This window comes from Sardina pilchardus, chromosome 21 (genome assembly GCF_963854185.1).
Source record: "Sardina pilchardus chromosome 21, fSarPil1.1, whole genome shotgun sequence".
NCBI classification, from domain to species: Eukaryota; Metazoa; Chordata; class Actinopteri; order Clupeiformes; family Clupeidae; genus Sardina; species Sardina pilchardus.
In genome coordinates this window covers 4,255,274-4,270,234 of record NC_085014.1, presented here as the reverse complement: position 1 = coordinate 4,270,234, position 14,961 = coordinate 4,255,274, and the positions used below count along the sequence as shown (strand labels likewise).

The window sequence follows — 14,961 nt, the reverse complement described above, 5'->3', positions numbered from 1 at the left end:
TTTAACACTCTGTAAAGCGCCATGAGACATGTGTAATGTTTTGGTGCTCTAGAAGTGAAATTAAATTGAAATTGAAATTGAAGGTCAGTCAGGAGGACATGAGTCTGTACGGACTCTGCATCATCAGTATTGACCTTCTCCTCCTCGTCCTCCACTATAGTCAATGGCTTATGACCTTCATTTAAATGAGGATCCTGCTCCCCTGACTGACCAGGAGTTCACTAGTACACACTCCAAAATGTGCACAAAGACATAACAGAGGAGCATGTTTTTTTTTTTTTTTTTTAAGATTATTTTTTGGGTTTTTTATGCCTTTATTTGGACAGGACAGTAGAGAGAATGACAGGAAGTGAGTGGGAGAGAGTCGGGGTGGGATCTGGAAAGGACCACGGGGCGGGAATCGAACCCGGGTCGCCAGCGTACGGTGCAGGTGCCCCAGCCAGTTGCGCCACTGCCGGGGCCAACAGAGGAGCATGTTTGGCGAAGTCTCTGGCCAGGGTCCTGAAGTGCTTCACGGAATCACGCCGGAGTCGACTGCGCAGGCAGGAGTCGGGCAGGATTCCGCCATGCACCCCTTTATTCTTTACCTATGGAAGACGGGAGGCGCAAGGGGAGGTGGTGGATTGGGAGCAGAGTAATGCCGTTGCTGAAGGTGGACTGCAAATAAGTAATCTGACTGATTGAAGAAGGAGGCGTGGCAAATTCCGTCATGCTCCTCCTGAACTTCTGTTAGTGAACGCCATTTCAGTACAGAGCCCATGAGTTAGGGCAACGGTTCTCAGGTTCTCAGAGTGTGGGGCGGGCTCCACTTCTGGGGAATGGAGACAGTTGGGCATGATGATGAACGTATCCACACACAAGCATAGGAATCCTAAACAAACTAACATAGGAATTAAAATCCAATTTGAATATCTGACCCAGCGGACCAAAACGGGAAATGTAATGTGGAACCAAAAGGCGGAAAAAAATATTTCAACATTCCCATTTTGCCGGGTGGATGGGGTCAGGTGGGGCTCGGAAATTCCACGCCACCAAAGTGGGGAATGACGGGAAAAGTTTGGTTTTTCTAATATGAGACAGGGTTAGATCCCATGAGTTGGGGGTAGTATTGGGGGTAGCTGTGGCCTACTGGTTAGGGCTTCAAGCTTGTAACCGGGTTGCTGGTTCGATCCCTGACCAGTCCATGGCTGAAGTGAATTTACTCACGGGATCAAAAAGTATACTTATAAATATATATAGATGCTAACAGGTGATAATTATATGGTAATAGCGCAAAGTGCCACTTGACTGCTCTGAGTTTGAAATACTGAGATATGTGTTCAGGTGAGGAGACATGACATACATTTCTAATCAGTGAACTTGCTTGCGTGCTTTGTTGTTTGTTTCTTTGCTCTATTTAAATGTCTGTGTCTATGGCGCTTGGTGGCACGTAATGCACCATATAAATAAACACTTATCTACTTACATGAGAGCTGCAATACTGATTTGAGAGGCAACAGAAATGGGAATCACTTTCAGAGCGATTTTGAGAACGATAAAAAGCTGACGGCCAATCAGAATGCTAATTTTAGTCATCACATTAATCAGCACTAGGAGATACTTTCCTTATCGCTGGTCAGTGTGGTCAACTGTTATTGCTATAGTTACGCAGAGGCGGACATCCCGGGTTCATAAAGTAAAAGTCCTGCCAAGTATTTGATCCTACCATTTAGTAAACCAGCTCATCCTAATGTGCCATCTCTGCAGTCGATTCTCATTCTCATAAACAGCACTATGTGTGGCTGTTAGAGTGCCAGACAGGTCATGTTTGTCAAGGTCACGTTTGCCGAGTTGGACAGGTTCAGGTAAGGTACCAGGTCATGTCAACACGAGCAGACAAACTAATTACAGATTACAGTGTCACTCTCACAATGGAGCGAAGTTATACTGTGCCCACAGGACAAGTTTGTCTGCAAGTTTGTCTGCATCAAGCTGGTATGTGAATGAATGTGTGTGTGTGTGTGTGTGTGTGTGTGTGTGTGTGTGTGTGTGTGTGCACTTAAGTGGCTGTGCGTATGTGTGGTGTGTGTGTATGCTTGTGTGTGTGTGTACATGTGTGTGAGTGTGTGTTGTGTGTCTGTGTGAGTGTGTGTGTATGTGTGTGTCTGTGTGTGTGTGTGTCCGCACACCTTTGTGGCTGTGCTAGGTGTATGGTGTGTGTGTGTGTGTGTGTGTGTGTGTGTGTGTGTGTGTGTGTGTGTGTGTGTGTGTGTGTGTTTATGTGTGTGCATGTGTGTCCGTGACATCCATCACACTAACATGATACAGCGCTGAAGAGGGAGTGCCTGAGAAGGAGTGAGTGAGTCAGTCCTCACATATACTCCTACTCTCTCTCTCACACACACTCTCACACTCACACACACACACACACACACACACACACACACACACACACTACTCCTCATCCTCATCCTCCCTGTCCTTACCTCCCCTCTCCCAGCAAGGCGGGGTGATTGGGCGGGGATACACACACACACACACACACAAATAACACAAACACTCACAGGGTGAATGGGCGGGGATACACACACACACACACACACTCACACACAGAGCAAGGACACACACCCTCTCAGTACTAGGACGGAGTTCTCACTAAAAGCAGAGAGAGAATGAGAGACTAGCGGGGATGAGAGAGTGAGAGAAGAAAGACAGAAATACAGCTGGTGAAAGAGAGCGAGAGAGATAGAGAGAGTGAGAGAAAGCGAGTGGAAAGAGAACACAGTGAGTGAGTGATTGAGTGCAAGTAAGAGAGAGAAAGAGACAGAGAGAGAACACGAGTGGGAAGATAACTCAGTGAGTGAGTGCGAGTGACAGAGACAGAGAGAGGGAGAGAGAGAGAGAAAACTCAAATTACAGCAGAAAGCCCATCATTACAGAGGAACCAAGAGAGCCACAGACCCGCCGGGGAACCAGGAGCACCAATCACAGCAGACCCACGGCCCACAGCGGAACCACAGGACCCAGGAACCCAGAGTGGCTGCAGCTGTTTCCTCTCTGATGGTGAGTGAGCGCCCCTCCACTGGGGATCCCCCCTCTATCAAGTGGGCCAGCACCGGCTCGGGTCCTCAGGGGATCGTTTGGGCCCTGGGGTTTGAGCTGATATCTTAGGATAAGTGTGTGTGTGTGTGTGTGTGTGTGTGTGTGTGTGTGTGTGTGTGTGTGGGACATGAGGATAAACAGGCTTTACAGTAATGTGGCCCGACTGTTGAAATCGGATTCACAAGGGAGTAGAAGAGCTGGCCAGCTGGAGAATGTGTGTTGTGTCCCATCTCTCTCTCTCCCTCTCTCTTTCTCTCTCTCCCTCCCTCCCTCTTTCCCTCTCTCTTTCTCTCTTCCTCTCTCTCCCTCCCTCTCTCTTTCTCTCTCTGTCTCTCTCTGTTTCTCTCAAGCGCTCTCACTAGATGGGTACTTTGTTTGGCGTGATTTCCAAGCGTGAATCGATGCAACTTTTTTGGCCAGATATCCCATAATCCATTGCGCAGTGCAGGTCAAGCTCCACACGTAATGCAAATCGTCAAGAACCCCCCCCCCCCCCCCCGAGTCAGGTGACGCCAACTAGTTTATGCTGTCCAAATGTAGGGACGCATACTGAGGAGCAAGCTAACTAAGACGCTACTGGAAAGAACGGTACTATCCAGCGTGCGCCCTTGACAATTGGACACGGCCAGAGAGAAGAGACACATGGCCAAGGGGAAAGGTCAAAGGTTCAAGGTCCGTCTATCAATCTGACTGGATACATGGACATACATATGGACACATTTGCGTGTGTGTGTGTGTGTGTGTGTATATGTGTGTGTGTGTGTGTGTGTGTGTGTGTGTGTGTGTGTGAGTGTGAGTGTTATTGCACCAGATCACTGGAGTGTGCGTATACATCAGGACGAGCCCATTTAATCAGGCTTTGAGTTTAACGCAGGGAGACCAGTCGCTTGACATACGCCTCAATCGATGCCCTTCGTCCATGACAGAGCTCGCTGACTCAGAAACTGCACCACACACACACACACACTCTCTCTCTCTCTCTCTCTCACACACACACACACATGCAGAGACTCTCTCTCTCTCTCTCTCTCACACACACACACACACGTAGACTCACTCTCTCGTTCTCGCTCTCTTTCTCTCTCTCTCTCTCTCACACACACACACACACACACACAGCAGAACGTACAGTATGCCAAATCCTACAGTAAAAACAAGGGGACAGCTGTCCGTCACGCTGCAAAATGGCTCAATCTGGAGTTCAATGAGTTATTTCACTTATACATGCAGGTTATGCACCAAATCTGATGAAGGTCATCCTTAAAAACTGTTTCTACATCTCTGGCACACCCAGTCTGTGTAATACAGAGAGAGTCCGAAGTGTTTATGTAATTGTTCACATACTGTAATCAAACAACTCACTGTTTTTTTTTTTTTAATCTGATTTTGTGTGACAGTTCTATGAGGGCTTGATATCTTGATTACATGCTTGACTGCCTTCTCATATCATGGCTAAATGTCAGACAGCCCATTCAGATAGTTTAATGTTTATTACTGTCTGTGACAGTAGCCTATGACAGAGTGTAGTCAAAATTATTGTTGCAAGGGGGAGGCTGGCGTTTCCATATCCCAGAGGAATTTGAATGTTGTCGGAGAACTGCCTTGAAATTTACACTGCCGGCTAACACTAGTTAATATAACATGTAATAAAAAGTTTTTAGAGGACCTTGACATTTGTAGCATACAATACCAAGGCATTGGGTTCTTAAAGCCATAGAATGCGCCCAAAAAATAAAAAAAAATAATTACGAATACATGGATATTTTCCAAGTTACTTTCCAAACATGATGACAAATGATTGACTTTCAGCCTTTCACCCTGTAGTTTAGATAGGCAAATATGGGTGTACATGTTGCTGCCAGTATGTTATTCAGTACTACAGCTCATTTGCAAACCCATCTCTTAGTCAACATTCCCTTAAGTCACTGTAACAGTGTCATTGCAGGGACCCAGCCCCGTGTTGCTGCAAAGCCGCGTTATCAACTCCTCATTACTCACGGATGAAAAGCATAAGACATGACAGTTTCATTTAATTTTGACAACTGACCTCATATAGGCCTACAGTACACAACGCCCCCGGACATTTTCTGTTTGAGAGTGTACCCAGGTAGCCGATCAATGACCGAGCGCTGACTCCGCCTTGGCCCGCCCCGGCTACTCTCATTGGAAGCCGGGGCAGAGGGGCCGGAGACTCGGTGGGGTATCGAGCTTTTGTGAGTCTGACTGCATATGACAAGACCGAAGCGCAAAACAGATCAACTTTTCCTCCCTACCATTGTGGGATGCCACACCCCTGTCACCTTATAATGCGCTCGTCTTCGGAGACATTTATGCATCGGCGCAAATAAAAGTCACTTCGCAAGGATTATTTTTTGGACTTCTTCGTTGTTTTTTTTGTTTGTTTGTTTGCTTGTTGAATAACTTCATCATGAGTGCCGCCGTGGCCAACGACAGTTTCTTTCTGTCCGCTCTCCAGCCTAACAACTCGGTCACCACGTACGCTGTCCCCTCCGACCAACAGCTTGGACACGGAGGCTCCTTGTCGGACGAGGCGGCGAAAGTCAAGCGGGTCCAACAGCAGGTCCAGATGCGTCTCGCGGAGCGTTCGAGCGGCTCCCTGCCCCGGACAAGCACCCCACAGTACGGATCTGCAGGTACCTGTTGAATTCCTCAATGCCCTTTGCAATGCGCACATTCCACATGCTATTTATTTCAGTCGCTTTTACTTAAGCAGTATTTACCTTTTTAGCAGGTGTCAGTGCAATGAATTCAAAACAAAAACCAAGTGAACAGCAGTATAACTACTCTGGAGGTATTCTCTTTCAGAGTGAGTCAAGCGTGATAGGGATTGGGTGAGATATGGAAAGCCGTTATGTTTGCGGTCGAGGGGGGAGTGAGCCTGTGGTTGAGTTGAGCTACTTCTGTGCGCAATGCGTGACCGACTGGCGTGAGGCCAACGACGTGGGGTTTGTTAGGTCACCCAAAGTGCTTCACTGTATAGCCTAGGTATGAAACTATGGTCGACTCTTTAATCTACATGAGCATAGTTACACCGCACATGCACCTCTAATGATGTCGAGAGGTAACAGCAAGATTAAACATCTGTTAAACCCGTTTACCATTAACATTAATTGGTAAAGAAATAGTACGCTTCATGTTTTTGTTTTTTCCATCGTAAGTTGAAAACCCTCTGACTTAATTGAGTTTGTGTCTGCCAGTAATACATTCTTTTTGAGTGAAAACATCCGTGTTGATTTCTACACAGATGTGTTGATTTCTACACAGATCTGTGATGGATTATAAGGTTTGATGAGGCAATCGTGAGAGAAAGTGAAGTGGGGGTGAAGTCACAGCCTCTCCCTTGGCTCTGTCAGACAGTGTGATAGCTGCATATCTTTCTCTGCTTCTGACTGCCCTCCACTTCTGGCGAGTTTGTAGTAAGGATCTGAGTTTGTGTGGGCTTAGAAAGGATCTGAGTTTGTATGGGTTTAGTAAGAGTCTGAGTTTGTATGGGTTTAGTAAGGGTCTGAGTTTGTATGGGTTTAGTAAGGGTCTGAGTTTGTATGGGTTTAGTAAGGGTATGAGTTTGTGTGGGTTTAGTAAGGGTGTGTGGGTTTGGTAAGGGTCTGAGTTTGTATTGGTTTTGGGGTCTGAGTTTGTATGGGTTTAGTAAGGGTATGAGTTTGTGTGGGTTTAGTAAGGGTGTATGGGTTTGGTAAGGGTCTGAGTTTGTATGGGTTTAGTAAGGGTATGAGTTTGTGTGGGTTTAGTAAGGGTGTATGGGTTTGGTAAGGGTCTGAGTTTGTATTGGTTTTGGGGTCTGAGTTTGTGTGGGTTTAGTTAAAGGGTCTGCGGAGGTGGCTTGGAAAGTTCTGCTCTTTGATCCGGATCCAGTTTTGTGCTTCAGGTGGTCAGTCAGGCCCACTGGCCACCCAGCAACACACCCGCTGACTTCCACAAATGTGTCCTTGTGTCCTGGTGGCAACACAGTAGAAGATTTGTCCGTCTCTTCTCTTCCCACACAGACATACACATACACACACATGCACACACATACACACACAGAAACACACGTACAAACATAAACTGTACACACACCTGCACACATTTGCACGCACACACAGTCAGTCGGTTGCGCCAAAGACGTACGTTACATGTTATTTGTTTGTGTCAACATTTCTCCTTTTTTGGCACTACTGTAGCACACTGTAAGTGACCTGGTAAAAGCAATACCGAAGTCTGTCATATCAAATTGAAATAGAGAGAGCGAGAGAAAGAGAGCGAAAGAGAGATAGAGAGAGAGAGAGAGAGAGAGAGAGAGAGAGAGAGAGAGAGAGAGAGAGAGAGAGAGAGCGAGAGAGAATGTTATCACATGTGAAATGCCCACTGAATCACCCAGTGGTAAAGATGTGGTGAGGTGTGACGTTCCAGGAGTAGGAATGTGGGCGAGCATGGTGGCTCGATTGACATGATGTCACATACTGTTCATTTGGGAGCTACTTGTGAGGTAGCCACATAGCCTTTCAGCTAATCACTCATCCAAACATGTAGAGAGAGACAAGACCAGCCACATAGCTTTTCAGCTAATCACTCATCCAAACATGTAGAGAGAGACAAGACCAGCCACATAGCTTTTCAGCTAATCACTAATCCAAACATGTAGAGAGAGACAAGACCAGCCACAAAGCTTTTCAGCTAATCACTAATCCAAACATGTAGAGAGAGACAAGACCAGCTGAGATTGATATTAGAAGATAGAACATCAGCTGACTTCGTGGGCCCACAGCACAGTGGCAAATGAATTAAATGATGTTACAGTTACGGTTAGTTATGTTGCTTAGCAGACACTTTTGTCCTAAGTGACATACAAACACAACTGCACAGTAATTCAATTTAGCAGTTGATCAGACTACAGTGTCGATGTGAGACGACTATTTAGATGTGAGCGTCCTGTAAGCTCTGCTGGTGTATTCAACACTGAATTAGATGCTGTGAGATATGAGTATTTACATGTGAGAGTCCTGTAGTCTCTGTTAGTGTATTCAACACTGAATTAGATGCTGTGAGATATGAGTATTTACATGTGAGAGTCCTGTAAGCTCTGCTGGTGTATTCAACACTGAATTAGATGCTGTGAGATATGAACATTTACATGTGAGAGTCCTGTAGTCTCTGTTAGTGTATTCAACACTGCTTCGTACTGTATCTCAGTCTGTTGAGTGCAGAAGAGGAGAGCTGACCTGTGCCAGGAGGAGACTGTGGCCAGGATGCCCTGAAGATGTGGCTTGTGCAGTTACGTAATCAAATGAATCGATTAATTGTCAATTATGACTTCACACTATTATGTAAACAACATAATCAAAATGTAACGATTATTTTTGCTTCATTCAGTTTTGCAGCAATGCAGTCGTTTTGTCAGGAGTCTTTGCTTTAGAGTGGTACCTGTTGATCGTTTTTGCATGCAAAGTCATGAATTGTAATTGTACTTTTCTTTAGTTTGGAAAATGGAAGACGTTTCCATGCGAAATTATCGTGATCTCAATATTGACCAAAACAGTCTTGACAATGATTTTTGGCAGAATCAAGCAGCTCTAGATTGGGATGGGAGTGTTCAGGTGGTGATGAGATGGAAGTGTTCAGGTTATATTGGGATGGTGGATGTTCAAGTGATGATGGGTGCTCAGGTGATGTATATTTGTATAGCATTCTTTCTCCTCTCTCTCTCTCTCTCTCTCTCTCTCTCTCTCTCTCTCTCTCACACTCTCATTCTCCTCTCTCTCTCTGTTCCTCTGACTCTCATTTGGTATTTGTTGCTCTCTTTGTCTTTCTCTTCCTCCCTCTCTCTCTCTCTCTCTCTCTCTCTCTTTCAATCACTTGTCAGTTCATATCTGCTTTATTGTCTTTTCTGATATAATGCTGCCAGAGTCAGTATCCCCACAGTCTCTCTCTCTCTCCTTGCCTCTCTCTCTTTCTCTTTTCATCCTTCTCTCTCTTTATTCTCCCTCTCACTTTCTCCCTCTCTTTTTCCTTTTCATCCCCTCCTCTCTCCCTCTCTTCCTCCCTCTCTCTTTCTCGTTCTCTTTTCATCCCCTTTCTTTCTCTCTCTCTATTCTCTCTCGCTCCCTCTCTCTCTTTTCATTCTTCTCTCTCTCTCTATTCCCTCTCTCTCTGGTCCTCTGTGCCCTCTCAGCTCAGGTGCATCTGACCCTCCACTAGGTGTGCTGATGTAATGTCCAGGTAGATGTGTGTGTGTGTGTGTGTGTGTGTTTGGGAGGTCTTTTGCATGGTAATCCCTAAATAGGTCATCTCCGGCTGGGCTGAGTCGCTACTGCTAGAGAGGAGCATTGTGTGTGTGTGTGTGTGTGTGTGTGTGTGTGTGTGTGTGTGTGTGTGTGTGTGTGTGTGTGTGTGTGTGTGTGTGTGTGTGTGCTTGCTGAACTCACACTGCTAGAGAGGGGCATTGTGTGTGTGCTGAACACAGGAGAGCCGCACCATCCCATGGGGCTGGATATCACTTTTCAAACTCGACACCCATATACACACTCACACAGGTAGCTCACAGACACACACACACACACACACACACACACACACACACACACACACACACACACACACACACACACACACACACACTCAAACACATTCACTCACACACATACACTCATGCTACATATACACATGCACATACACGCACAACGCACAAGCAGACACAAACACAGACACACAGACACACCCTCACTCTCTGTCTTTCTCTTTATCGTTTTCTCTTACACACACATCCAAACATGCACACACACACACACACACACACACTGACACACAGACACACACACTCTTGAATCAGAAATGAGGACGCATTCAGTCCCCTGTCCCTCGTGTGAACGTACCTGTCTCCTGTCCCTCAAGGCATATCTCCGTGACCTTTGACTCCCTCTGTTGTCATGGCGATGAATGCTGCCCGCCGCCATTTACATGTGAATGGGCCGGTTGCTTTCCTCCGCAGTGGCGTACATCACGGCCTGGACAGCCTGTTTATCTGGACGGGGCATTCGTGGGACCCTGGGAAGACATTCAGCCATTAAGTTTAATTCTGGTTGCTCTGGTTGCCAAATTGTCAGGGGCACATTATCGCTGATGAAAGCGATGCGAGTCAGTTCATTTTATGGGGAAAAGAAGCCAAGCCCAGAGCTGTGCTATAATGCATTAAGGTGGTATCCTCTTTAGCTGCGTTATACAATCATTTGAACATATCATATACCAGACAAAATGTAATGTATTGCTCTGTAATGGGTTATGCACTCTTCAAAGAGGATGTGTTGGATGCAGCACAAACTGTGTTGTCCCTATCTGGACACAGAGATGAGTTGTTTTCAACCCATTCATTTTAAGAGTGATAAGTAGGATATTGTATTCTCTGTTTCCACAGTAGCGATGATTGGTTTAGTTGCTGCCAATAGACAAAATGGTGTTATGTAAAGGGTTGAGATTGTGGAAAAACAGGTTGATAAGAAAGTAGTTAGTGAAGTGGATTGTTAGTTTTTAATATCAAAGTAAGATGTCTGGCTGGCAGTGAAATCATCCATCAATCAATTTATAGAAACAAGGGGCAGAAAATCTCCTCTGTACTATGATTACACAGCATGATTTCTGTCTCCAGACTGAGGACAGATAAAGGCAATGGATTGCAGTGAAGAGTTTCTTTTTAGTTTATACTGTTATACGTTGTAGGATTCTGTGTAAAAGGTTATGAAGTTAACTATGGGCTCAAGCATCAGTGAGCTCACTGCAGTTTTAGGGCTTATGGCAGAGTTTGAAAAATGCTCGGCATTTAACCTCTGAACCCTCACACACACACACACACACACACACACACACACACACACACACACACACACACACACACACACACACACACACACACACACACACACACACACACACACACACACACACGTTGGCCTCAGGCTGGTGCCTTGACCTATGTGATCTTTTGTGTGGCTGTAAGTGTGTCCTCATAATCTCCCAATCAGCAGGGCAAGCCTGGACCACTGACCACATGCTAACCATCAGCAGTTTACACACACACACACACACACACACACACACACACACACACACACACACACACACACAGTCCAGGGAATTCACTTGCTGACCATGAATAGTGGGAAACATGACATGGTTTGTGTTAATACAAGAGAATACAAGATTCTGAGTAACCCCATATAAGGTGTTTCCCATCAGGGACTCACTGCTCCACAAAGTGTCAGGTGCTGAGTCAGATCTGGGGTTGTGTGTGTGTGTCGTGTGTGTGTGTGTGTGTGTGTGTGTGTGTGTGTGCGTGTGTGTGTGTGTGTGTGTGTGTGTGTGTGTGTGTGTGTGTGTGTGGTGTGTGTGGTGTGTGTGTGTGTGTGTGTGTGTGTGGTGTGTGTGTGGTGTGTGTGTGTGGTGTGTGGTGTGTGTGTGAGTGGGGGGGGGGGCTGGGGTGTTAGAGCTGAGCTTGGAAATTCCTACAGGACGCCTCATACTGTCCCAGCCCAGTCCAGCCCAGCCCTGTCCATTCACCTGCCTGCTCCACCACGCCATTGAACACCACTAGTGACACCATGCTCCAATCAGCAGGGACATATAGTCAGAGAGGGTTAAAGCGGAGCGAGATGCGCTAACGTTCGATCATTTCCGCGTTCTGTCTTCGCGAAGGGGAGGGGGGCTAAATCCCCCTTTAAGCAGACCTGTTAACATTCGAACTGAACTGCTTGCCAATCTGACAGAGATCGATATCCCACTATGTCTTTGCGACACGCCTCTTTAAGCAGACAGGAACTGTTCGAATTGTTCTTCCATAGAGATGCATTATGTTGCTCTATCTGGTCAGTAATTAAGGATCTTTGATACAGTATAGCATCACTCTGACCCTCGTTTGGCCCTGAGGGGGTTCCGAGGTGTGGTCAAATTCGTAAGCATAGGCGAACGTTCCGCTGTTGATGAGTAGTACAGTAGTTTTGTCATTTTTCTTCCAGTAGAATCCGGCTCACTTCTGCTTCTGATCCGACTGGCATGAAGTGTTCTGCCACAGAAGTGTAGAAGTCCGGCTTCAGAAAGAAGAGAGCCCTGCCACATGTTAGTTCCAACCATTCACTTAACCAGACTGATTTGAATTTCAATTAGCACAACTCTAAAGCCTGGTAGATTATAGTAAAACTCACTTAGAATCAACACATGGCAGGACTTTTATTTGCTGACGCTGAACTTCTACATCTGTGGTCAGCCATGTCAGTGAGTCACCGTCCTGTGATAATTCATTAATCCCATGATGCATCTGAAGCAGACTGACCAGCAGGTCTGAAGTCCACTGTGCTGCGCTCACAGCAGCATGATGTGCGATCTCTTTTGTGGTCACACAGCCGGTGACTTATCAGAGATCCAGCTGCTATTTATGACCACCGGTACAATGTGTGGCGTACATCTCTGACAGCCTCTCTAACGGAGACACCACACACACACACACATACCGGCACTCTTACTCACTTACAAAGACACACACACACACACACACAGCTCCAAATGTTACAGAGATATGAGTGTTAGCCTACAGGCATCAGGCATCATCCTGATTCATGGTGATTATTGGTTCCATTCTAATTCATTCTGATTCCTTCCAGTTCTCACTGGTTCCCTCTCTGGTTCTCGATCGGAAAGTGAGTTTTTATTTGACCAATACTGTGATGTTCCAGATCTGCTGGGTTATACAATGGTAGCCAGCTGACGTGATAACTGTTGGTATGCACATTCATTTAGTTAAATTTCATGTATTATACAGGGCGATATAAAAAATTATCATGAAGTTACAGTTTAAACAAGCCTGACTCAGTTTAAAAACTGGTTTCCAGCAGGTTCCTGTTGCTCCTTAAGAGACATGTATGCCAGTTGGAGATGTTAGCAAGCACCAATAGGCTTTATCTCCCTTGCTCGTTCACGCCTCCCAGTCTAAGGTGCTGGAAGTTGTGGGTTTGAGTTCAGGGAGGTGCAGGGACACACACAACACAGTTACTGTACATGTAGTCATGGATACCGACGATTGTGGGGGCGGGGGGGGTCATGGAGTCATGAGGGGTCGGGAGGTCATGGCGCTATATAAGGACAGTGTTCTCAGAATGAAAGTGATTGCATCACCTCTACAGACACGTCATAGTGCATCACAGGAATAGCTCCACTGACACACTCTCCGTGACAGCTCACTGTAGGAGTTCAGGCGCATAGACTTTCACTTTGTGGTTTTACTTCTGTTCTTCTGTTCTGTACATCCCCAGGAATATCTATCTATCTGGTCAGAGCTAGCCCTGATCTGACCTTGAGCTGAGAGGGTGTGGATCAGTCATTAGCTGCCTATGAGGCCTCACAGTCATAATACAGCAGTTGTAGCTTGCTAGCATGTTGAGTATATGAGTTATTTTTTTCACAAACAGATTTTATAATTACAATTTTATGTATTGACTTGGCTGACACTTTAATCCAAAGTGACTTACAAATGAGAAACAACAACATTGAAGTGACCAATTTGAGACTTTAGATATAGATCTGTTGTGTTGCTTAATCTTATCTGTGGAAGGAATGGCGAAAGAGCTGTGGTCTTTCTTTCCCATAACACCAGATATTTGAGGACTCCGGACAAAGTCCAACTCAGCGGTCATTCTCTATCTCTCCTCAAGTCTGTTCCCTTAGTCTGTTTACTCAAACGTTCAACATCTCAGTTTGCATAGTTAAGGGTATCATCTGAGACGCTAGCCTGAATGTCATTCACACCAAGGAATGGATTCCTGTTTCAGTAATTGCTCCAAGATAGAAGTTTTTCTGAATCAGCCCACACAGTGAGATGGGATATGTTAAAGGGATATTCCGCCATTTTTGGAAATACGCTCATTTTCCACCTCCCCTCGAGCAAAACAATCGATATTTACCTTGTTCCCGTTCATCCAGCCATTCTGTGAGTCTGGCGATACAACTTTTAGCTTCAGCCTAGCATAGATCATTGAATCGGATTAGACCATTAGCTTCTCGCCTGCTAGCTTCATGTTTAAAAGTGACTAAGATTTCTGGTAATTTTCCCATTTAAAACGTGTCTCCTCCCAAGTTAGAAAGTGCAATAAGACCAACTGAAAATGAAACCTGGCGTTTTTCTAGGCTGATTTGACATGGAACTACACTCTCATCTGGCGTAATAATCAAGGCAACTTGCAAACGTACCATAGGCGCAGTGATATTGTACGCAGCATCTGAAAATAGTCCCCATAGACATCAAGCAGTAGTAGTGCCAGTAGCTGCAAGTTGCCTTGATTATTACGCCAGATGAGAATGTAGTTCCATGTCAAATCAGCCTAGAAAAACGGCAGGGTTCATTTTCAGTTGGTCTTATTGCACTTTCTAACTTGAGAGGACACACGTTTTAAATGGGAAAATTACCAGAAATATTAGTCACTTTTAAACATGAAGCTAGCAGGCGAGAAGCTAATGGTCTAATCCGATTCAATGATCTATGCTAGGCTGAAGCTAAAAGTTGTATCGCCAGACTCACAGAATGGCTGGATGAACGGGAACAAGGTAAATATCGATTGTTTTGCTCGAGGGAAGGTGGAAAATCAGCGTATTTCCAAAAATGGCGGAATATCCCTTTAAAGTAAAAAAAAAAGAAAAAGGCTGACTGACATTTAGCAGACACTTTTATCTAAAGCAACACATACTCGCAACGGCGCGAATCAAGCACGGGTCGACCCATGAATTGAATTTCCCCTTGGGGATCAATAAAGTATCTATCTATCTATCTATCTATCTATCTATCTATCTATCTATCTATCATTGCTGCTCCACCACAGCAGGATG

At 45.5% G+C, this 14,961-nt stretch overlaps 1 protein-coding gene across 1 annotated transcript in view; it reads left to right on the top strand.

The window, feature by feature from the left end:
• The first annotated feature begins 2,877 nt into the window (after positions 1–2,877).
• The window catches only part of LOC134068657 (plakophilin-3-like), a 46,590-nt gene continuing 34,506 nt past the window's right edge, over positions 2,878–14,961 (top strand). Inside the window, exons 1-2 of the mRNA XM_062524353.1 lie at positions 2,878–3,042; positions 5,558–5,735. Coding sequence (XP_062380337.1) covers positions 3,040–3,042; positions 5,558–5,735 — 181 coding nt within the window. The 5' untranslated portion in view covers positions 2,878–3,039. The remainder of the gene's footprint in view (positions 3,043–5,557; positions 5,736–14,961) is intronic.